Below are 25,121 nucleotides of genomic sequence, written 5' to 3'. Positions count from 1 at the left end.
GTAATTCAACGCAGGATTAAAAATGTGTATAAGTTTCATACAGCTAGTATATTATATTTGGCAGATTGAGCTCCCAACCTTGTCCAGTCAAAAAAATTACAGTAACACAAGAAGAAACTTAATCACCGCATAAAATTCCTATTTAACAGCATGTAAGTTTCAATTACTTTTGAAATCCTATAATTCAGAAACATTGATGCACTAATCAATGGCAATGATAAGAAAACCAACAGATACATACATAAGAAAAACAGGATAAAGTGCAAGCGCTTTTCTCCTTGGGTTGACAGCTGAACTCATAAAAGGATATGCAGCCCACGAGCTCCAGGCCAATGTCACGCAAACTACAATCACTTTCACTAAAACGTTGTCCTTCAACATACAGATTAGGGCACCCACATCCAGAGGAAACAAGCAATAACCCAAAAGGCTCAGACTCTGGAAGAAAATTATATGACCGCCCTGAAATAATAAAGTCAGCTAAGTTATCCATTCATTATTTTCTCAGCCTATATTTGTTCGACGGGATTGGGATAGAAAGTCAACTATTCAGTAATTGAGCTTTCTTCCACCCCTCTACTGGCCCCAGCTTTTTCAACAAAGCATGCAAGGCTTTTAAACTCTAAGCATGGCATCTTAAATTCGCTAGGCTTTTAAACTCTAAGCATGGCATTTTAAATTCGCTAAATCCTTTCCATTAAAAATTTGACTCAATGTCATGACTTTTTAATGCACCTTTATGTATCTCACAACAAAGAGAGAGAGGAAGATAGAGGGCTCTTACCAGTAGCAGTACATTCAATGTCAAAATTACAGCACCAGCAGCTAGTAGGGCAAATGCAACAGCAAAAACCTCAGACTGAGAAAGAATCAGAAAAATTCTTAGTGATTTAACAAAAAATAAATAGAATAAAATGACAGATGAAATAGTGAGTGAATTATTATTGCTCTTCAATATCTTAACAGAATTATTTCTTTGATTAAAAAACATGTTACAATAGCAATACGTCTACAACAATTAAAATAAAGTGGAGGAAACACATCCATTTTGATAGCCAGTAATGTTTTATAACAAAAATTAACAGATTAAAAGAAATTTGAATAATATTTAATATTTTTACAGATCTTCAAGATCATAAAACCTATATATCAACGAAAAACATGCAATCTTTCTAGGAAAGTAAAGATTTTCCAATCTGGCCTTTTAACTTAACAGTGATGCAAAAGAAGATTTCTAATTCAAGTTTATTAAACTGTCCAATTAAATGTTTTTCAGTGGATTCTAAAAGGCAAACAATCTATAAAAGAATTAACATGTCCAGACACCAAACATAATTGAGAATATCATAGAAGCAAACAAAAGAAAGCCCTGGATCTAAAAGATAACATTCTTCCATGACCATTAGTGAAGTGCAAGTATATAAATTTGAAATGTTTTTTAAATGTGTAAGAACAGGCTATCCACATCCAATGTTATGTATTCTATTGTAAAAAAGTGTATCTGGCATTGTACGATACTACTTTGATCTTCTTAATATTTTTAAAAAATGGTATATAAATATGTATATATATATATATATATAGTGAGGTTTTTATGATGATCTAAATAACCCTATTCATAGTCTTATCATATAAATCTTAATTATTGACAAAAAGCATCAATAGCATAAACCATAAACATTGTTATGAAATCAATATAAAGTTCAACATACTTCCAAAGCAAATTACAAAAGCAATACACTTGAAATTACCTATAATAAACAATTAAAAGGCTGAATGTCTCTGGAGTGAGATGCATGATTGTCATAACACATAGATTAACATAGACAATGAACCAAGATTAAAATTAACCAAAAATCAAGACTTCATGGTATCAGTAAATTAAATTACTCTACATATACATATGGAAAATGCAACCCGATTAATATACCATTGAATCCAAGATCTATAATACAAGTTTTTAAAAGAATGAGAGAAAACCTGTTCCAACTTACCAACCCAAAGCATTCAATAAGAAAAAAGAAGTTGTAATACAATGTAAGTACGAAGTGAGTGCCAAGCTATGTTAACACCATTTGCTGTTTTGCACCAGGGAGATGATTGTTCAATTCTCATCAAACAATACATGAAGGCTCCAAGAACAAAAAAACCCAACTCAAATAGATCAGGAAACAGTATTCTAAAATGTTGGCCACCATTTCTTAATCTAGGTAAAAGGTCTCAAATCCTATTCTCGCGAATCCATCACACCTAAATCTATGTTATGGGTCCTTCTCAAGCCACATGAAACCACAAGCAGTCTAAAATTCAACACCACCGGTACTCACTTTACAGATTTGTGGAGCTTAAATCAATACAGAAAGGGATCTTAGCAACTTATGATAGCTACATTTTCAGAAAATGCTCTACCCCCGATATAGTCTACTATTGTATCAACAACGAGATCCCCACCTACAATAACCTTAAAACCTGTTGCAGCCCTTCATACAATTCTACTCAAACTAAGGCATGCAAAAAAATTGATCCACATGTTCATATGGTCAGAAAAACACACTGAACTCTTAACTTCCTATATAGATCAACTAATCTACACAAGCAAAATTTTCATCCACGCATCTCTATGCTAATTGGCAAACACACAAGAATTAAATATTGCAAAATGGAATTCATGCCCTACCTTCTTCACCGAGGCAGACCAAGAAAGGGTAAGACCCAGAAACACAATGAAAAAGAAAGGCCCCCAAAGATCCCAATCCCTCAAAGCCTTTCCTGGGTCCTCGCGATATGGGTTTGGGAAAACGACCAGCTTCAAGTTGCTGACGATCCGAGACAGATCTCTTTTCACTGTATCCCACACAGGCTCCGTCAGCGTATTAGGCGGGGATCCGAACCCGGTGGCGCCAATGTTCGGGGTGCCATTGCTGGAAGAGGGCAGAGGAGGAGGAGCGGGGACGGTTGGCGGTTTCTGGTTGGTGGTGGTGGTGGTGGTGGTTGGGGGAATATTGGACTGAATGAAGGGGGACGAAGAGACCGGGATCGAGGCTCGAGGAGGGCTTGGCGGTCTGGCGGGAAGGACGGTGGCGGGACCAGATTGGACGCTAGCGTTGATGAGGTTCTCGATCTCATCGATATCGGATTGGGACGACGGGTGGAGGGGCACCGTGTCGCTATGTGACATTTTCCCGGAACCGCTTTAACTGTTTGTTTCTCGGGAAAACGGAAGGGAATTCGGGGACTGGATCTGGAAAACCAACGATTATGAAGTGGGTAGGAACAGAACAGAGAGAGAGAGAGAGAGATCAGAAAGAAGAAGAAGAAGAAGAAGAACCGGAGAGAATTAGAAACAAAGAAATTGTTGATGATTTGGAATCGGAGGGACGACCATTAGCATTTTTTCGGGTTGTAAAATGGGTATCGGGTTGGTTACTTCGAAGCGTCGTTAACTAAGAAATTGACCATCTTGAAGGGACATGGAAACGTGCTCCTCCGAGGATAACGACCCGGTTTGATATTTCAATGTCCGGGTTAACGGGTAACCCATCTCATTTTTCACGGGGTTACAAGTGGTAATGACCTTTTTCTTTTATTGTGCTCAAATCAAATACAATAATTATTTTTTATTATTATTATTTTTTTAATCAGAATCAAGTCCATGTTTTGTACTTTATTTCATTTCTTATATTTCTACCATATTTCCATTATGTCAAATTCATCTATTTTGTTAGTTTTGAATAATAAAATTTTTAAAATTATATTAATAAAAAGAGATGCAGCAAAATCTTTTAGTTATATTATTGTTTAAAAATCCAGTAGCATATAATTTAATCCCTACTATTTAATTTCCCATATTAGAGCTTTGGTATTCAAATAATAAAATAAAAATAAATAATATAAAATAACATCGTCATCTGCCATTTACTCACTACATGATGGGCCACATGGCTTATTACATCACTATTGTTTTTTAAGAGATAAAAAAGCATTTATTTTGCACAATTTATCATCCTTTTTGTTTTGCTTGCTTTCAATTACTTCCGCATTTTTTTCATTTTAAAATGAAAATTATTGTTGTTATTATTATTAGGTCAAATAAGCTGAATTTTATTAAGCAGCAGAAGATAGTACATCCATCTGCAAGAAACCTCCCAAGACACCTCCTAATTGGGAGATAATATTACCTATCAATTAAGCATTAAGCATTATCCGATTGACTATTGTATTAATCTGCCAAAAGTTCAAAGTATAAGCAGATAGTAATGCACGAAAATTCGTTTGCACAACTTAAAATGATAAATAAGGAATTGGAAACTATAACGTTACAATAAAATTTGGCAAAATTTGGCTAGTCCATAATCAATAACTAAGATCAACAGTTGAGATTCTGAAGTTAAAACAAGGTGCAAAATCAAACATCAAATACCTGGATAATGTTTGGCATTCTGGAAATTCACATACAAAAATTGTTGTTATGATTAAAAAAAATTTCCAAAACTGGGTCCACTTCCCATTTACCAATTAGAACATCTTTGTCTATATATAAATTGAGTTCTCATTTTCCAGTACACTTGGCTGGCTAAAACATGCCGCTTTTTAATTTATGGGAAAAGAAAAAGATCAAAGGTATTTCCACCTGAAGAATGGGGAGCACAGAGGTTGGTTCACATCAGGGCTTGAGAGCAAGAGCAAGCCCTAACTTCGGGGCGGTGTTAATGGCCTTCGAGTCGTACTCTGCTGCGAAAGTTATCAATGACTTTGGCCTCCATTCGCGTTGATATAGCAATGCATACTTCCCATTATCGGAGAAACGAGATTTTACCACAGTTAATGGATCGACTACATGAGAGCTTCCGATGGTGAAGTTGTTTTCATTGTTGGTAAATCTATGGGTCAGTTCAGCAGCAACTGTATTGAAGGAATCGACCTGATGGATGTAAGATGCCTTCAATGCCTGTCCTTTTTCTGTCCTGCATTCCAAACAGCATATAGATAAGTAAACACTAGTTATTGAGGCAGTTAAAACAACTCTAAGATCTTATAGTTTCTTTCACATTTAAGGGCAGGCAGAAATTATAGTGCATCCATAAATATGCAAGCCAGGGAATCTTGGTTTAAAGATAAAAACAAACAAATTCCACCATATCAAAAAATATAAGTTCGCTAGAGTTTTGAATGTATGAAGATTGGAAAGAAATGGTTTGGTTACAAAACAGAAATTTCAGTATCCGGTCGGACAACAAATTAAACTGAGTCATCAAGCCTTTTGAAGATTTTCTACCAACAAAGCTAATAATTTCTTCAATCTTCTAGCTGTATTTTTTAACCATCACTTCACTCAGCCCCTCTTGGTATGGTGTAAGTCGCCTTAAACCCATGTTACAGGCCAGAAGAAGTCCTTACCAATTATAAATCTTCTTTTCATTTTTATTCTTTTGCTATGAACAAATAGAAATCAACTTTAGAGAACATGCTTCACAACCTCTTTTTTCCCTTCGTGGTATAATGTAGGCAAGCCCACAAAACAACCACGCTATGGAACTTAATAAATTAATAAATGTTAAGAAACACATTATATAAACATTTAGAAATGAGGTTGAATAAATACTCACAGTAAAAGAGCTGCAGAATAATCAGGTTTGTTCAAGCTGATCCCAGCATTGTATTTTATGAAAGAAGAAGAAGCAGTATCAAATCCAACTTCACCGCCCAAACTCAGATCCTTGCTCCCGATTGCAGCTGATAGCTCCAAAACAGGTGATGGGTTCAGACCAATGCTAGAATCAATGGCTGCATGCGGATGAATGTACTGTACATCCAACTGCAATAATATAGAGAAATATCATTAGCATTGCCTCAATACATTTACATTTGCATGTTACCGTTTAGAGCCATCATCTCAATTAACTTCATTTCAAATTTATGACTGCAACCTTATATCACTATCATAATTACTATTATTATCATCTTTGTAATTGACATTACTTATTATTACCAACCTTGCCAGATTTGTTGTCAGGTATCTTAAAGCTAACTGCTGCCTTGGTACTCGGCAAGATATCACTTACAGTCACTTTAGTAGAAACCTGCAAAAGGAGTAGAGTCATGGACATTCTTGAGAATATATTTCAGAAGTAAACAACATGTTATAGAAGAAACCATCTTCTCTATTTTTTTTTTTTTTTGGGGGGGGGGGGGGGGGGGGGGGGGGGTGTGTGGGGTGGTTAATGTAGATTATGAGTATGTATGAGGTACACATCTTCATAAAGAAATAGTATCTCAAAACCTCAAGTTCTTACGTTGGAATAGGTATCAACTTTCACATCAACAGTAACTTTTTCATTCTTGTATACAGTATTTACGTCACCAAGAAATATTTCATCCTTCTTCAAACCTGTAGCTGTAAGTCCCTGTTAGGTAAGATTGGAGATTAAAACCAAGATTAGACATACACTGAGTAAGGCAAAATTTATTAGTATTTTCACCAAGCAGACAAATATCAAAGCATCAGAATCCAACATATAGAAGAACATTAAGCAGATGAGGGCACCATAGTTACACAATACAATTTGGCAATGAAATATGTAGCCACACTGTAAAGATTTAAGCTGCAAAGATTTAGTTATCCTCTCCTGTCATATGTTGTTTAAATGAGATTTTAAGTCAAGCCATTTTTTTCTTTTCCCACCCATTTTACTCCCTTCCCTACCTTCTATTTCTTTCATTGTTCCCTAAAACACGTGGTTGCCAGTAGGGTTTTTGTTTTCCTGTCTCCTTAGGAACTTTCTTTATACCTCGAATAATTGAAGGCATATAGATAAAGGAGATACATCTGGGACAGAATTTGTACAGTGTGCTGTTGTACATGAATTATTTTATCTTTCTGACCAAACATGTAGTTTTAGATAAGGGATTAACAATTGCGTTAAAGATAAGTGAAAACAGAATTGAAAATCCAAAACAGAAATATGGACACTGTCATAATAACCCTTGCGCAAGAAGTGGAGTAAATAAAAAATTAATACTTAATATCCTAATTTTCATGCTTCAACTGAATATTCATGCTTGAGGTATCGATCTGATAAAAATAAGTGTGGACAACCTAATGTTCAAAATAAAAAGAAGGAAAATGGCTCAAAATCCAGACATGCATTAGCCACTAGTTAAAATCTGAGGATCTAGACATGCATTGTTGTTCTTGATCTTAGATGTCCACTAGTTTATATGACTAGCCTCTAGATTAATTACCTTGTCCATGTAGTAAAAAAGTTTTGACGACATAATCTCTTTGAAAGCTGCATAGAAAGCTTATACTAGTAATTTCTTTCTAGAGATCCATGCTTAAGTTACTGATTTGTACCAAGGGTCAATGGGCAGGGGAAATGGGTGTGATGGTGGGGAAAACATGTCATAAAGAAAGTTTCTTACAGCTGATCTATAAAAAGTTAACGAACGCAAAACAACAGACCATAAAATACTAGAATATGTAATGCCATAAAATAAGTTGGTCTAAATCTCCCATAAACTAATAAAACTAATCAAAATAATCGAGCTTGGAACAAAAAACTAAAAAGAAAACAGATTATACCAGTCCAGTTGAGCCAACCACCGACAAGGTAAACTTCTGATCAAAGTTGTAATCTTTGGTCAACAGGTCTGCATAAAGGTGATAAATTTGTAAATTATCAAATTGATATTGAATGCATATTATTGTAATCTAGAATACACTACACTAGAAAAGTGTCAATACAAGTGCAGGTTTAAGCAAACATAACTTTGAAAGCATTGTAGATTAAAAGCACAGACCATGATAATGTCAATAACAGAAATCAACAGTTTTAGAAACAGCTTTAGAGAAAATTCGATCATCATTTCAGAAGGAGAATTCACTAAGTTTAAACCTAGGTTATTCAAATGAGATCTTCTTAAGCCTGCAATCTTCCAACAGCACATGCACCATAAAGCCATATCAAAAATTCAAAATCTTTCACACAGTTAACAACCCAAAATCCACACCAAGCTTCTATTAATAACCTCCAAGCCATCAGAAAACATGTCCACATCAAATTGTAAACATTTAGTACAGCAGTGCAAAGATATAAATCATATATAATAGAGGGTCTTGAAAAAGAAAGTGTAGGGATGCAGACAGTGTGTCTTTTGCAGAAGCATGCTCAGAAAACAGATCAACCTTATCTTCATTTCAACCCACAAGGGTATCAAAATAATATCCAATGTCAACTTTAGAATTGCAATTCTAAAAAGCCATCAAAGTCAATTCAGAAACTGCATGGGAAGTTCATGTAATTAGGCTAAAAACTCAAGGAACGAGAACGTAATTTGCTCAAATTTTCATTTATCATGCAAAATAAACCGAAGTAATGACTTCTACAGTTCCTTGGCCTCTTTTATATTTCCTGGCTGCATCTGACAAGCCATCATCACCACACACCAAAAGATTTGACCTCTAGCATTAGTTTCCATATTTGCTATCAAAGCACTACCTAAAGCTAATGTTGTATGTACAAGGAATATAATGAGATATCAAATTCGACCATCTTACTTATTCAATTTAAGGTGACAAAGGGACTTTTCAATTGCTTCTTAGTCTTTGGAATTCAGAAGGATATGCCTGGGTCAATCCAGAGACAGCTAGACTCCTAAGAATCTTCTGGATGCTTAGACAGGCCGATGATCTCTGGCAAGCTGCCCTGCTATATACTCTTAGGTGTTTGTGAAGGAATCACACAGTCAGACTCTGAAATTATTCAGGAATCCATTCAAAATCTAAGCCATTAGATTAGAAGCTCCCTCTCTCAATGGGTTATAAAGAACTATTCCTTGTCCATAATCTTCTTGTTATTCATTATGCAAAATAAGTGTCTAGATTGTATGGTCTTCTCTAGGAATTTTAGTGAACCTAACCATGCTTATGTCCTAATTTTTCAAAATTTATTTCATTTGAATCTTCATAGTTTGGAAAAGTTATGCATGCTGAGCAATTCTGGCCAAGAAGGAAAAACCAGAAGGAATATATGATTATAAATTTTAAAGGCTTTACAAGTGGTAATACCTTTTGCTTTTTTCCCAATATCCAAAAATGGTGCCGGACTGCTCCCCATGGTTACTCAGAGTGGTAAAAGGAAACTGCAACCTGAATCTAAAATTGCGCTATGATATATAAGTTGATAACATAATTGCATTTTCATTACAAAGAGGAATAATTGACATAAAAAAAATATAATAAATTAAAAAAAAAAAAATCTCAAACCATATTTTGCTATAATAACCAAAAAATAAAAAATAAAAAAAATCAGCAAATTACATGCATCAATATGTGTGTCAGCCTATAAAAGACTTACAAGTCCTGACCATGGAAGAAGTTTGCAACTCTAGGAATATTTCTTAATAATATCATTGAACCAGTATAGAAATAATGTAACGTTATTATAACAGTCCCATTTCTACAGTATTCATACAATTATATAATTATAGGCCTTGGCTAAAAGAAAGCTGGAGCTTCAATCTAGATCTTTCGTTAAAGAGAATATAAATATGAACTTGTGAAAAATCTTCCAAACAAATTCTTGCTTTTTATATGCTTAAAGATCATTAACCCACGAGCTCCCTCCTCATTTTCATTTTGGTTTCATCCAAAATATTTTATCTGCCTAAAGATCCCAAACATTTTTATTCTATTCGTCTCATATAAATTGTTACCAACAATTCACACTAGAAGAATTACAAATGTTACTTTTTGTTAATAACACAAACTACCATTTAAACATATGGAAAAGCAACTATGTATATTATAAGTTTTATACTGTATAAATTGCTATCAGGCTATATTTATATTCGCATGTCATTAGTGCAGACACTAAAACTCAAGTGCACTCCAAGGTCAAAGGAAATACATAAAAAGGAACCTAACTCTTGTCAAACTATAGTCGCTTTAAATTCTAAGATAAAAATTCCCAAGAGTTATCTAATATAACAAATATGTCAGTTTCGTAAGATTGCCTTAAGTATAGCTCCCAAGTCCCATGACGCAACTAAAACAGTGCTTTCTATCCATGAAGAAATCAAGACAAAATATTACCCTACAACTCCATAAAAACCAGAGCTTGATTTGTGATTTCAACCAAACCATGTGCCCACTCACACCTTTGACATTTCCTCCACAGCATCAAAGGTTGCTTCATTCAACGTCTAATACCATTTGAGTCCATTCCAATTTCACTTACAAATAAAGACTACCCAATTCATATTCAACCAAAATAATCCAAACCCAAAACACCTACAGCGAAAGGAGATAAAGCCCACCATATTTGTATTACTAGTCTTCAACATGGTTCATCCGAAACAAGAGAAACAACCTCATAAAAAAAATAAAAAAAAAATTCCCACTTGACAACTATTATCACAGCGACAATATACAAAAATAAAAGGTGTAAATTTGGTGACCAAGAACCAAATCAAAGTCATCCAATAATCAAAATGCAGGAACATAGTTCGGGAAAAAGGGAGCAACTAAAAGCAGAAGCAAGCAAAGCAACTTTTAGAGAGATTTAGGAGGACCAAATCTTACAAAGGAAGACCAGAGAGATTTGATCGCCGACAAACCCTGAAAGGAGCTCTTCCAGGCTAGCGAGGCTCGAATAGGCTAATATATAGCACGGTGGTTGCGATGTGTGAGAGGGGGAGAGAAAGAGAGAGTGTGGTGGCCAAGTAATAGAGTGGAAATGGCCCAGGTCAAAGAAGCGGACTTGGAAGCGACAATAGGCTGTGCTAGTAATCTCTACCTGCAGGTGAGCTGTGTTAGGTCGTATGCTGCTTTGGAATGTGTTCGTGTCACTTTCTTATTGGTTTGTAAGATTATTATGTCACCTGCGTGTGAAGAAGGGTTTATGACCAGGGTTTGGACTGGATTTTACCACAAAGATTGGAGTAAACTTGGTAATGACTTTTATGTCACGGAATCCGTGCCTTGGTCGAGATTCCATAGCCACGTTGGCATGGATACGAATCCTTTTGCAAATACCTATTATTTATTATCCCATTGGGCAAAAATTCAATTATTATCGCCCAATTGATATTTCTCTCTTAGAGATTTTTTTTTTTTTCCCAATAAATTCTCGCTTAGAGTGAACCTGGTTTTATTTATCTTAAGTAAATCATTAAAAAAAAAAAAAAAAGGACTGCATTGCAATATAAATCTTTCAAAAGTCAAAATATAATTTGACTATACGTTCATTCAAAGTTAATATTTATATATGAACAATAAATATCAAACTTTTTGTTTAACATTGTCACTGTATTTTCCAATAAGAAGCATTTATAGCTTCATTTAATTTATCTACAAATATCGAAGAAAATAAAAATAAATAGCTCTCTACATATATGACTTTACCCATTGCAAGAAAAAAAAAAAAAAGAGTATATTTGACTTTACCAGTGTATGTAATACATAAAATCAGGATATTCATTTTCTCTGGGATTGGGTCTGTCAAAATACACCAACCCAATTTGGACCCCTTTAATATAAAAAATAAAAATAAAAGTTATTTTCCACTTTCTCCAACAAAAAGAATAAACCCCCCAAAAAAAAGAAAATAAATAAATAAATAAGCCAACGCAATGTAGTCTAAGGTATATGATACAATTTAGAAGGCTTAAGATTATCGGTAACATTGAAATACTTCAAGGTCCGAATCCACTTCTCCTGATTCTTCAACAAATGGACAGCAATGGTATCGGGCCAAAGCTCATGAGTACAACCAGTATGCGGCTCAGGATAATTATACATCGACCATTTCGCATTGTACCTGTTCTTACCTCTATGCCCTTCTCTCAGCCATTCACCAAACACTTTGTCCTCCGGTCCACTCAAACCTTTCTTGGGAATCTCAGACTCTCCGATCCACTCCACTATATCCCAAGATATCAAATACCCCATCCCGGACATGTAATGAACAAAGGGATCCATACTCGGACAAGGTATAACGTAACCATAATACAAATCATCTCTCGGCAACGGCCTCAGAGAATCAACCAAGTTTTGAAGCCTGAAATACACATCATCATCACCTTTCATAACGTAATGGTAGGGCGGATATGGTACGCTACCATCTTCGTCTTTGAGCATATATGGCAAACTTGAGAAGTAGGTGTAAGTCTTGCCTTGGTTCATGTTCTCTTTGCAGTCGAGGATGATGATGTCGTTGTACCTCATGATCTCCAAAGCCACAAGAACTTTCTGATCTTCTTTCGTGAGGTTGCAGAACACGAACTTCACGTCCACTTTGCCGCCGATAGGAGACTGAGTTCCGTAGATCATGCGGAGGAAATGGCGTTTGTGGTAGTGGTCCGGGAGGGTTAGAATCCCTATGAGTATTCGGATATCCGACGAGTTATGAAGGTCATTATCAGAGAGAGAAATACCAGATGAGTTGTGGAATTGAGAATAAGGTAAGTTAGGCAGAGCACAGCGACCCAAGTTGAGAAGACTATCGAACCGGACTTCGTTGATGGAAGCTAAGCCGCATAGCAAGCAGATGAAGAAGAAGCATGAGATCACGAAGCCTCGCCGGTCCGGCCTCGCGGTCTTCGTCGTCATTTGGCAATGGAAAAAGGATGTTGTTGAAGGTGATGAATAAGGTCTACAATGGATACTGCGGATCTTTTTGAGCAGTAGGAGTATAATATATTCGAAAACCTTTCTTATATGAAACGCGTTGTTGTCATTTTCGTGCAATTTAGACTAACATTTTGACTTTTTTTCCTCAAAAGTTTTAAGTTGGTGAATTTTCTATCATGTCCTTGAGTTGATGAATGCAACAATTTGTTTTCATTTGTGTTTGTGGGTGTTTAACTGCTTTTGGTCTTTTTAGAAGCCGCCCCTTTTTTTTTTTTTCTTAAGGTTTTTGCCGAACATTAAGCATATTTAGGATATATATATATATATATATATAAAACAGCCCATTTGGAAAGGTAGGGGGGCAGCTTATAGGAAAGGTGGAGTTTAGCCTAAAATTAGCTTCACTTCGTGGAGTCTTTGCTTGCGCATTGCCAAAGTGGTATGGTCAACTTTTCGTAATTAGGTAAGTTTGAATGAATAATGGAATAATTCAAGACTTTCATCACCTTGCTTGCTGCTCACCATACTTGAACATAAAGCAATGCATTGACCCTCCCAAAAAAAATGCCTTATAATGAAACACCCCAAAAGTTCTTTATTAGTGATCCAAGAAGGCACATGGAATGTAGTATTTAATATATAGAAAGTCACTTTTCTCAATTAGCCTTAAAGATAGGTCATGTGTAAAGAAATTATTTTACAAGTTTTGAGAGTATATTCATGGGGACAGTGAAGGATCGGTAAGGGCTTAAAAATGGTAATTCTAAATCAGTTACCTGCTTTTTTTCTTCTTTTTTTTTTTTTTTTTCACTTTGGTATAAAAGTATTAACATTATCTTATATTTTGCTCCAACATGATTTTGATCATGTAAAACCTATCCAAGGAAACATATCTTGTTAGTTTCAAGGCATTTATTACTCTCTATCCCTCTTCTTGTTATGTGGGCCTCTAGAAATCTTCTCTGATAGGATGGATATATATATATATATATACATATATTATATGGTTATATAGTAAGGGACTTCAAATGATTGTTAGGAACAGCATTCATAACTATCAAATCTGTATGATTTTCGCGATCTAAAAGCTAGAGATACTTATCCCTCACAATCCTTCTTCATAAATCTCTTACCATATCAAAATCATATTTATATATTGTACAGATATAGTTTTAATTCATTAATCATGCTAGCCAATTATGTAAAATCTTATATAGTGTCAAATGATAGCCACCAAGAGACAAAAAGATTCTAACATGAATTTTACTGGTACTCCTGACCAAGCCTACTACAAATTCGCAGTCAAAATCAACAGACTTCAAAACAAAGAAAAGAAACTCAGAGTTATTAGCTGTAGAGACAAAGAAATGAAAAAATACAAAGAAACAGAGCAAACCTATCAATCAGGAACAACAAAATATATGTCACCAGCTTAACAATAACTTTCTCAATAGCTTCTCTTATTTTCCTTTCAAGAACGTTAGAGAATAACAAACAATAACTATTTTGTCTGCGGAGAAAATAAACAAATAAAGTATTTAAATAAACACAAATATATAGATTATGAGGTTAAGCTAAAAGTCTGCATATGCCAATATTCAATCATTTTGCGGGTGGCCTTCTGCAAAAAATTTCATTTCAAGATCATCTATACTGTCAAATACTTTTAAACAATGTCTGTATTTGAAACAGAGGTGAACTACGAGAGATGATTCCTCAAGATGGAATACATCGTTGTATTCAGCTTACTTTTTGATACAGGTGGTAGTCTTTGGGATCACAAGATCTTCATTCATGCCTTACACTAATCAACTCAATATCGAATATGAGAGTCCCCAAAGTTGAACTTTCTCCATTGGCAAGACGAGTTGGATTGAAAATGGTTGTAAACAGTCTCTGCCTGTCGAAAAACTGCAAAAACAAAAATTGACCACTATGAGATAGCAAACTTCTTGAGAAAATTTGACTTAGGGAGCTAAACCAAAAGTTTTGAAAGAATGTCATTTTACACAGCGTATAGATTTTATCAATCAATTTATCCTTCTAGAAAATGCCCCCAAGTTAAAGTGTTGCAAACCAAGCTAGCTGACCTTAAGAAGCAGGCCGCTAATATCGATCAAATACTCTTTCTAAGTCCACTAATACAAATCAATTTCATAATTCTATTAATTGATAGAAAATAAAATTATTTGCAGACTCAAAATGCTCTGTTCTCTGTTGGGAAAATATATTATTCCCAATACTCATTTTTCATTTCAACTTTTTTGTTTTTCAAATATGAGTATAAATTAATTCATCTAATTCAAAGAACGAATTAGTTTTAAAAAGAGCTCACTCTAGAAGGATACAGAGTATGTACGTTAGGAGGTATGGGTTCCTGTGTAGTGCTCTGATATCCTTGTGATGGTGGAATAATGACTCTACGAATACCACCTAATTTCATTGATTTCACAGCTGCTTCAATCCCAGAAATTACCTGCATGTGGTTTTCAGACAACAATTGAGAGATTCTTAATCTGATTCGTCAACTCAAACCAAAAAGTTTAAAATCATTGTATCGTGACTAAATATGAGGGGAGGGAATTTCTTGACAGTTATTCTCGTACAACCTAGACACCAATCTACCAAAGAAAAATAAAAACAACCTAATTCATAATTCTATCACATTGACAGGGTACAGGTATACAATCCAGGAAAGTAAAAAGAATAATTTGGTAAAGTAATAATTTGGTAAAGCTATATGCATTCGATAATAACATAAGTCCAGCACTCTCTCACAGAGACGGAGTGCAGGAATACAATCCAAGAAAGTATGAACAAAAAGTTGGTAAAGTTTTATAGATTTGATAATAGCATAATTCATTATTCTCTCACATAGACAAGAGTGCAGGAATACAATACAAGAAAGTAACAAAAACTTGGTAAAGCTTTATACATTTGATAATAACATAATTCATAATTCTCACAAGGACAGAGAGCAGGAATAGAATCTAAGAAAGTAGGAAAAATAATTTGGTAAAGTTTCATACATTTGGTACTAACATAATATATATATATATATATATCCAGGTTATTTCACTCACACAAAACAGAACAAATATTTCAGTCTAAATTCATAATATATATTATATACATCCAGGTTATTTTCACTCATCACAAAACAGAACAAATATTTCAGACATTTAATTTAGTGCCTTCACTACAATCAGACAATTATTTGCCTAAAGGTCAGACTACTCTCTCTCTCTCTCCAATAGAAATTAAAACATTCTTTCTCATCAACGTGAAAAATGGCAGGATCAAAACTTGCCGCTGGGTTGGTTTTGAGAAACATATGCTAAAGGATATAGGTACTAAATGTCAACAACGAATGGCAATTGAAGAGATTAAACTTAAAATCAAGCTTTTAAAAAGAACCAGAACTCAGTACAGTATAATTACAAAACATGAACCACATTTATTATGAAGTCTTGAAGTTCATTTGAACAAGTAAAATCTTTTATTGCCTGTATCAACTAATAAACAAGCAAGAATTTGTCATAGTACCTTGATTGTTTTCAATTCCTTCTTGGAAAATCAGGTTAAACAAACAAAAAGATTTTCAAATTCTAAAGAAATAAGTCACATAACTATATATGACAAAGTGACATAGGAAATTTCAACCAAACTTAGGCAGACTGGAAAGTACAAAAAACATTTAAACAAGCTTTGAACCAAACTCTGTTTCCTAGAAACCATCCATGCTGGTAAATAATGACATAAAGAAACACTCTCAAAGCTACTTTTTGCTATCAGATATGTCTAGATACAAAATTTGTAGTAAAAATTGCATAAAATGTGTACAAAAGACTTACTTTCCCAGACCCAACGACGAACACGAAGGGAATGGGTTCCCCATTTTCATCTTTGTGATCATAAGTTGAATCGAAACGCCATCCTTGTTTTGCTGCCAACCTCCCATGGTAATGAACTGCCACCTTCACAACCAAAGTCCCCAAATTAGGTGATGGATTTCAAAGAAGCAAACTTTGTGTTTAATAGCCACATGTACTCTTTAATTGTAAATCTCACAAAACAAATATCAAAATCCATAAACAAACCTTTTTTTTTTTTAACATAAAGAGCTAAAATTAACCATAATACTTAAAATGTTGAGTTTCTGTTGACGTTGACCCAAAAAAATAAATAATAAATAAATAAAATAATATGGACTTGTTGGCACTCATATTTAACATAACAAAAATTGTTCCCTTTTTCATACCCATTCAACCACAAGCTTCAGTGGCAACTATATATATATATACACATACAATTTTATAATAATAAACATACCGATCAACCTCTTATTTCAATATTGTTCTTATTATACATTACCCAAAAAAATATATATATACATTATTCTCATAGGGAGAGAGAGAAAGAGAAAGAGATGACCTTGTCGCCATCTGAGGGAACTTGTCCAGAACCTACGTGAAGGTCCAAAGCCTTAACGCCGCCTGAATTTGGAAGCTCGAAGAAATCGGATATGGCAGACTTAGAAGAAAAAGAAGGAGGAGGAAGTGACAAGATTAATGTACAACAACATGCGGCAGAGGTTAAGGAAACAGACAAAGCTCTTCTTGTTGTTGTGGATGACGATGACGATGACGATGCCGAATAAGAGGACGAAGGGGTTGGTGGTGCGAGTGCGAGGATGATGTTAGATTGGGATTTAGGTGGAACCAAACGAACGGTGAGATGAGGAGGAACATGAATCCATCGTACCGACGCAATACACTGGAGCATCGTCCCCCTTGCTCCCTCAAGTGTTTGAGCGGCGAATGAATTTTCTTTTTATTTTATTTTACTCCGTTTTTTGGGAAAGTGGCTAAAATTTGACTGGTTATCAAAAGTCGTTTGCTATGGTTTATCTATTTTATTGTTTTTTTATTAAAAAGAACAAGTTTTTTTTTTTTTAATTAAAAAATCTTTTTGGTTCAACTTACGTAATGATATGTACTTATAATAATATAGGTTGCTCTTTTTGGTTTTTTTTTTCTTACTCATAATATAGGTTTCTTAAGGGATAAAAGTTACTGACAATACACATCCACAATTCAAATTTTCCCTTAAAGCTTATGCAGTCTAGGGCCTTACGAAAACGAGACTCCCAAAAATTTCTGTGTTACTTAATAAAAGGAAAATCTCCCCCCCTCTCTCTCTCTCTCTCTCTCTAAATATATATATATATATATATATATAGATATATAGGATTCTTCTACAATAAAGACCGACCGCATGTTTTATTTGTGGACAAAAAACATGATGAAATGGAAAACTATTGGATTATCATACATGAACGATTCAGATTGAATAACTTTTTACGTGTGAAATTTTGCCCAAATCTGCCATTCCAGCTCAAACTACCTTTGCCAAAATTCCCCAATCGCACCAGCACCACCATTATCACCCTTCAGATTCTTCCCGAACACAAATCCCATTTTTCCGCTCCTTGCTGTTATTGGGATTCATATAAAGATTTAAAAAAAAAAAAATCTTTATGGTTTTTTTTTCCTCTCATTTTTTCATATTTTTGGCAAATGAGTTTAGATTTTTAAACGACGAATTACTTCATAACATGAACAAAAAACCCAAAAGAAGAAATTCATGTGAACCAGATCAATTAGAAAATAAGCCATCATTTATCAGAATTGGGATGATTTCTACGAATCTAGTGCCCCACTAAAACCAAATTACTCAACCATGCATATCTCTTTCTCTCTCTCTGTCTCTCTCAGAGACACCTTTAATTTTTTACCACCTTTCTGCCTTTTCGAAACCCTAAAAATCCCTTCCTCTCCCACTACTCAATTCCAAATATTAATCCTGTTTAACTTTCTATTCAGACAATCTCTTCTTTTTGATTTAAAATTTCCAACCCCATCAATGAGATTGTTCAAAAGATCACTACCCACTTCGATTTCTTGCACATTGGTTTTTAGGATTGGACTAGTGCTCCTTTGATGATGGAGATGTAATAGTAATTAGTGTTTGGAAAATGTATCGAGATGGGTTTCTAGTTCCAATGGAGATGAAGAAGAAAACAAGGGTTTCTACAAGTTGGATTTGAAGGTAGATGAGAAAGCAGCTTCTGGAAGGTTGGAAGCAAAGGTGAAAAGTAGAAACGAAGAGAAATGTGCGAATGGGTAGGAGGGATTTGGGCAAAATTCCACACGTGAGTTTCTATTCAATCTGGGCCGTTCATGCCAAGTATGATAATCTAATGGCTTCCTATTTCATCATGTTTTTTGTCCTCAAATAAAACATGCGGTCGATCCTTATTTTAGAAGGACCCTAGATATATATATATATATATAGAGAGAGAGAGAGAGAGAGAGAGAGAGGAATGCTACCTTCAGGACCGATCTAACCAACTTAAATGCGGTCAAAAAACATGCAAAATATACTGATCCTTAGATTATATTGAACGGCCCATATTGTACTTTTTTTTTTTCCTCCCAAAAACGCTCTCTCACGTGTCTTCCTCCTCTTCTCCTTTGCTTCTACCCTAATTGCAAATGATGCCCCTTGCATTGATGTAATGTACAAATAAAAGGGAAAAATTAATTCGATAACAGCATCCAAAACTATTGACTTTGGTAAGTGGGTATACAATAGATTGCAAAGACTTTTAACAGTAGCTCGAGCCTGGTACTTTCCTCTATCCTCCCTTCCTTTCCTCACTAGTTCCAATCTTTCTTCCTCGCTTAGCTTTCTCCATAGGTGAGCCTAGTGCACAGCCAATTGGTTAAAAAATACTATTTCACTATTAAAAACTTTAAGTGGAAATTTCTGAATCAGTCTGGTTTTAGAAGGCTAGAAGAGCAAATTTTCATAGAAAACAAATATTCATTATTTTACCCAGGGTGACAATAAAAATGGCAATTAACAAGCTCTAAAACTTACTTCAAGCTTTGTTGGATCCACTCGCTTGACATTCAGTTGATTAAACTGGGAATTATAACCACATTTGACTTAGCATCTAAGCCTTTTCTTAACAACCTATGCTGCGTCAAGGCAATTTCCAATTCTAATCCTTTGTCCCTATTTTTTTTTTTTTAAAAAATAAAATCTGGTGGCTGCTTGCTAGATGGAGAGATGGTGGTGGCTTGCTGGAATGGTGAGAGACGTTGGCTGCTAGATGGGTGAAAACAGAGGAGAGGAGTAAGGGTGGAAGCAAAAGGGTAAGGGAATGCACATGAGAGAGCTTTTTGGGGAGGGGGAAAAAATGTGCAATCTGAGCTGTTCAATATAATCTAAGGGCTAGTATATTTTACACATTTTTGGACTGCATTTAAGTTAATCAGGTCAGTCCTAAAGATAGCCTTCCTCTATATATATATTTGTATTTAGAAAACTTTCAATTTAAAATTGCGATATATGACTTTATAGAGATATATATATATATATATATATATAAATATTATTTTATCGCTTTTCATTAAATGAATAAGATGAAATAATTTTATTTTATAAACATAAACTTTTGATTTTTTTTAAATTCAATATTAATTCCAATTAATTATTTATAGCTTCACTGTCACTAATATATTTTTATTTTTGAAAAAGGAGCATCAGTCAACCATTAAATTCTTTCTATAAAAACAAATTAAATTTTTTATTTTTTATATTTATCTTAAGTTTAACTACGAAGGAATAAGATCAGAAAAAGAAAAATGTTAAAAACATTCATGTTAATGAATTTCTCCATCTCCTCTCACTTTCTTTCTCTTTTTTTATTCATATTTCATATCTAAAAGTAGTTAAATTTTGTTATATAGTTAATATTGGATTCAAAGTGCTAGAAAGGAACATGATTTTATTTCTTATTTCTTATTTGATAGATTTATATTCATTGTTTATTTTCATAACCTTTTTTTATTTTTATTTTTTTACATGAATTTATATTTGTAGTTATTTACAAGTTATTGTTGCAGTTCATGTTATAGATTTTTTTTTCTTTTAATAGAAGTTGATAGTATAGAATTAAACAATCCTTTTTGGCAATTTTACATGGTTGTTTACAAGTCGAAAAAAAGGTTTTATCATTAAAATTTGAATATAAAAATTTAATTGATAACTTTGGATCTTAAAATGAAAAAAAAAAAAAAGATATAAAAAAAATTAAATTAATTTTAAAAATGTATTGTTATTTTTGCACAGGGGTCAATGAGGATTAAGACGTGAATGAATTTTGGCCGCCAATGAATTTTCTTTTATTTTATTTTATTCCTCCATCGGAAAGTGGCTAGAATTTGACTGGTTATCAAAAATCGTTTGCTATGGTTGACCTATTTTATTGTTTTTTTATTAAAAATAGAAGTTTATAAATTAGTTATTTGAAAATTATAAAAATTTAAGCCCATGTCAAGTTAGATATAATTTTTAAAAATAAAAAATAAAAAATCTTAAATGAAAACGTTTATATTATTTGCTGTCAAAATTTCATATTTTGGTATTTATAATTAATCAAACAAACTCTTTTAACGGGTGTGATTGAGTTTTTCAGAGGAGAGGAGGTATTCGGATTCCATTTGACCCAAAAAAATTCTTTTTGGTTAAACTTACGTGACGATATGTACTTATAATATAGGTTTCTCAAGTGATAAAAGTTATTGACAATACACATCCACAATCCAAATTTTAACAAGCCGGTTGAAGGCATAATAAAGCCAATGTCTAGGGCCTTACCAAAAAGAGACTCCCCAAAAATTTCTATGTATTGCTTTATAGAAAAGAATCTTTCTTTTTCTTTTTCTTTTTCTTTTGCTCTCTCTCTCTCTCTCTCTCTCTCTATATATATATATATATAATTGTCATTAAAAAAAATTTCATTTTAAAACTGCTTGATACATGACTTTATAAATATATATATATATATATATATTCTATATAAACAAATTAAATTGTTTATTTTCTATATTTATCTCAAGCTTTAACTATAAAAGAATAAGATTAAAAAAAACAAAAAAAAAGGTTAAAAACCTTCATGTTAATGAGTTTTTCCATCTCCTCTCACTTTTTTTTCTTCTTTTACTCATATTTTACATTTAAAAGTAGTTAAATCTTGTTATATAATTTACATTCGATTTAAAGTACTACAAAAGAACATGATCTTATTTTTGCATAGGGGTCAATGAGGATTAAGATGCCCCTGAATTTTGATTTGGTTAAAATCCCTTCCTCAATTATAATAAGTTGACCCAAAAAAAAAAAAAAAAACTTTGATTTTGATAAATTGACGATGATAGAAGTTTTAGTTCATGAATATGGAATAGAATTACACAAGAAATTAAGTGAGTTGTAAAATCTTAAAAACTGATGAAAGAGATTCCTCCATATAAGTATTATTCTTATCCCAATATTCGCATATTAATTATTAATGTATTGAAACAATGCAGTCTGCAGAGAAACTGCATTGGTCGCATATGTACATCTAAAAATAGTAGCTAATTTGATTTTTTCTGTTCAATATTGCAAAACGTTATTATTTACAAAATGATCAAAACCCAAACCACATTGGAACAACCTCCCTTCCAAGCTCCAACAACGAAGACAAACGAAAAAACAAAAACCATCAAACTTCCATCACGGGTGATCTCAAACCCACAGTATATGTATTATTATCCTAAACAATTGGACTCAAATAATTCCAAAAATAAATAAATAAATAATACAACACATTTCTTAAAATTCACAGAAAAGAAAATGAAAGAGAATTTATGGTACTACTTTTCCCATTTAATTCTCTTCTTTTTTCTTCGAATCTTCATAAACAAAAGCAAACAAAAACTAAAAATCCACAAATGGAGTCGATCATCAAAAACTTGAAACTCCATCAACCAATAATCAAGAACCAAAAATTTAAAAAAAAAAAAAAAAAAAAAAGGATTTCTACCAGCTAGGGAGACTTGCCCTCGAAGCTATTTCCTCTACAGTAGCGAAGCTCCAATGAAACCTGTCTCTCAATCTGAAGCTGGCGGCGGAAATTATTGATAAACATTTCAGCTCTCTGATCAATATCATAGTCTTGATCAGACGGATAGCTCATGGTTCTCTGAAGCGATCCACTACTAGACCCTGAATCCTGATGAGAATCCGCCGCTGAGTCGTCTTCGAAATCGGAGCTAGCAGCTCTCAATCCCGGTCGATCGTTGAAGCTCAACCTTTTACTTCTCAAAGAACTCCTTCCCATCATCGAAGCAACGTGCCACCTATAAATGTTATAATTTAACAGAACCTTTACCTTTGCCACTGCTCTTCTTAGGCGGCTTAGCAAGCTGGACGAGTTGTCAGAAGCCATATTGTTAGAAACAATAATACTAAGGATATGTCAAAAGCGCGTCAAAACTGATGTTCGATCTGCTTTAAATAAGAAAGTGAAAGTACAAGGTTTTTATTTGAAATGGGCTCTGTAGAATAAATGTGTGTGTCTATATGTATATATAGTGGGGAGAGGGAAGTTTCCGTGCAAATAACAGGCACAGGATGCGTCTGGGAATGGAAGACCGTGTTAGCTTACATACCTAAACTTTTTTTGTAAATTGTACGGAAATATATACAGTAATACTTCGTCAAGTAGTTGAATGTTTCTTAACTATGTGAATTAGCTGTCTTATCTATCAAGTCATCCAGAATGATTAGTGGTCAACGACTGTATATATATATAAATTTAAAATGCAAGAAAAAAGAAGCAAGAAGGGAATATGTTATCAAACTATTTTGTTAACATATATATTATCTGATGTAGCAATAAGATTTGGATCTTTTTTCCTATTCTCATGTTTAAAAAGTTATTAAACAGAAAATAATAAAAATAATAAACTAAGTAGAGAAATAATGATGGCTTTTAGATAAAACAAAATTTTGTCATTGGTTGAGCAGAAATAAAGACATAAGATTTTTTTATATTTACCAATCATAAATGGTTGATAAAATGAATATAACTTTTTTTCCTAAAATATGGAAGTTCAAATTTGAGATCATTGTTAAAAAATAATAATACTAATAATTTTACCATTCAAATTAATAATACTACATCAATTGTTAATTTAAAATAATTGTGTTCTTATCTTCTTAAAATATAAAGTAACTTAGCTTTTGGATCTAAAAAAAAAGTCATTTTTTACATGCCTAAGCTTTTATGTATAGTAGTTCTACGTTCAACTTGAAGGTCAAGTTGTATAATATTATAATTTTTGAATTGATCCTTGACATCATGAGATTTGCGGTTCTATGGAGATGGTTATTATTATTGTTATTTTTATTTTTATTTTTTAAGTGGGTAGTGGTGTTGCTAAACTAACCGATATTTTAGGTGTGTGGCTTTATTTGACTTGGTATAGTAAAATAATTTTAGTACCGATGGGATAAGAAATGTGCCTTTCATACTTGTTAATTATGGTTAAAGAACAAAAGAAGTATTCAGGTATATATAAAATTAATAAATGACATGTGCTAAGTGAGTGTGGTCATCAGTCATCACTATTATCTTAGCCCAAAAAAAGAAAAAAAAAAAATACCACCATCTAATTAGCTCTTTTAGCAAATGAAAAACAATTATCTTTAGCTAACTGAGTTATTGGATTGGTTGAGAGGTGAAAGTTGCAAATTACATAATTATATTGGTTTTCACTTTTTGGAGCCTATAAACTGGGTAATTATCCAATCATCCAAAAGTCAATCGATTTAATAATTTTTTTTGACTTATTGTGGAGGATGGCTTTTGGCGGGCCTTGCATGGTTGTATCTCTGACCAAAAAGCTCTTTTTTCTTAAAAATCTAAAAAAATTAACAGAAAGCAGGCATGATGACCAATTTGACAGCGTAAGTTGGATAAACGGCCTACAAGGCCGCAAACTTGGCAATCAAGTTAATGTATAATTCGTGGAAGCAACAAAAAAAAAAAAAAAAAAAAAAAAAGAAAGAAAGAAAGTTAATATATAATTTGCTGAGAAAGATAATCTCATTGAAGATGCTCATCTTTTTAATCCCATTGAAGATGCTCATCTTTTTGCGGCATTGAAGATGCTCATCTTTTTTATCCCATTGAAGATGCTCATCTTTTTGCTGCCATGGGATTAGGATTATCTTTCTCAGCAAGTTATATATTAATTTTCCTTTTTTATTTTTTATTTTTTTGGTTTTCCAATCAATGGATTTTAGTTTGCAATTCCAGGAAACATTCTTTGACACGGAGACACTGAAAAAAGTTGGATACGCTCTATTTTCCCAAACATTGTTTGCAAAATCCTTAGCTCAGCTGTACCTTTTTTTTTCACTTGATATATAATTGTTTTTCTAAAGGCTCGTTGTAGACCAGGTCCATGATATTAGAAAACGTAATAACGTGTTCATATTCTGTTTAATAATTTCTTTTATTTTATATTAACTTGATTAATGCTTTTCATTCATGCTCAACTTACTCATGTCAAGGTTAAAGTAAACATCA

At 33.4% G+C, this 25,121-nt stretch overlaps 5 protein-coding genes across 6 annotated transcripts; all 5 read right to left on the bottom strand.

Annotated features, from left to right (window-relative positions):
- Positions 1-16: 16 nt before the first annotated feature.
- On the bottom strand, positions 17-3,450 carry LOC107409740 (protein YIP4b). The gene is made up of 3 exons (XM_016017513.4): positions 2,678-3,450; positions 785-859; positions 17-462 (listed from the first exon to the last, which is right to left on the bottom strand). Exons 1-3 carry the CDS (start codon positions 3,176-3,178, stop codon positions 202-204), a joined length of 837 nt encoding a protein of 278 aa, XP_015872999.1. The 5' UTR covers positions 3,179-3,450; the 3' UTR covers positions 17-201.
- Positions 3,451-4,402: 952 nt separating this feature from the next.
- LOC107410370 (mitochondrial outer membrane protein porin 4) lies at positions 4,403-10,724 on the bottom strand. Of its 2 annotated transcripts, none has more exons than XM_016017826.4 (7): positions 10,583-10,724; positions 9,068-9,154; positions 7,583-7,650; positions 6,294-6,404; positions 5,994-6,080; positions 5,607-5,815; positions 4,403-4,964 (listed from the first exon to the last, which is right to left on the bottom strand). In XM_016017826.4, the coding sequence occupies exons 2-7, from the start codon at positions 9,114-9,116 to the stop codon at positions 4,664-4,666; spliced, it is 825 nt and encodes a 274-aa protein (XP_015873312.3). In that variant the 5' UTR covers positions 9,117-9,154; positions 10,583-10,724; the 3' UTR covers positions 4,403-4,663. The 2 variants fall into 2 exon arrangements, with proteins under 2 accessions (XP_015873312.3, XP_048323389.2); XM_048467432.2 differs by having other exon boundaries at positions 9,068-9,148; positions 10,583-10,720.
- Positions 10,725-11,455: 731 nt separating this feature from the next.
- Positions 11,456-13,918, bottom strand: LOC107409929 (uncharacterized). The gene has a single exon (XM_016017349.4). It carries the CDS (start codon positions 12,608-12,610, stop codon positions 11,639-11,641), a length of 972 nt encoding a protein of 323 aa, XP_015872835.2. The 5' UTR covers positions 12,611-13,918; the 3' UTR covers positions 11,456-11,638.
- A 135-nt stretch (positions 13,919-14,053) lies between these two features.
- LOC107408610 (peptidyl-prolyl cis-trans isomerase FKBP17-1, chloroplastic) lies at positions 14,054-17,548 on the bottom strand. The gene is made up of 4 exons (XM_016016016.4): positions 17,066-17,548; positions 16,486-16,608; positions 14,991-15,107; positions 14,054-14,542 (listed from the first exon to the last, which is right to left on the bottom strand). The coding sequence occupies exons 1-4, from the start codon at positions 17,414-17,416 to the stop codon at positions 14,420-14,422; spliced, it is 714 nt and encodes a 237-aa protein (XP_015871502.3). The 5' UTR covers positions 17,417-17,548; the 3' UTR covers positions 14,054-14,419.
- Positions 17,549-22,113: 4,565 nt separating this feature from the next.
- On the bottom strand, positions 22,114-23,095 carry LOC107406439 (uncharacterized). The gene has a single exon (XM_016013558.4). The coding sequence runs from the start codon at positions 22,971-22,973 to the stop codon at positions 22,572-22,574; it is 402 nt and encodes a 133-aa protein (XP_015869044.3). The 5' UTR covers positions 22,974-23,095; the 3' UTR covers positions 22,114-22,571.
- Between the last annotated feature and the right edge of the window lie 2,026 nt (positions 23,096-25,121).

Source organism: Ziziphus jujuba, chromosome 1 (genome assembly GCF_031755915.1).
Source record: "Ziziphus jujuba cultivar Dongzao chromosome 1, ASM3175591v1".
Taxonomy (NCBI): Eukaryota; Viridiplantae; Streptophyta; class Magnoliopsida; order Rosales; family Rhamnaceae; genus Ziziphus; species Ziziphus jujuba.
This window is presented reverse-complemented; position numbering and strand designations above follow the sequence as displayed.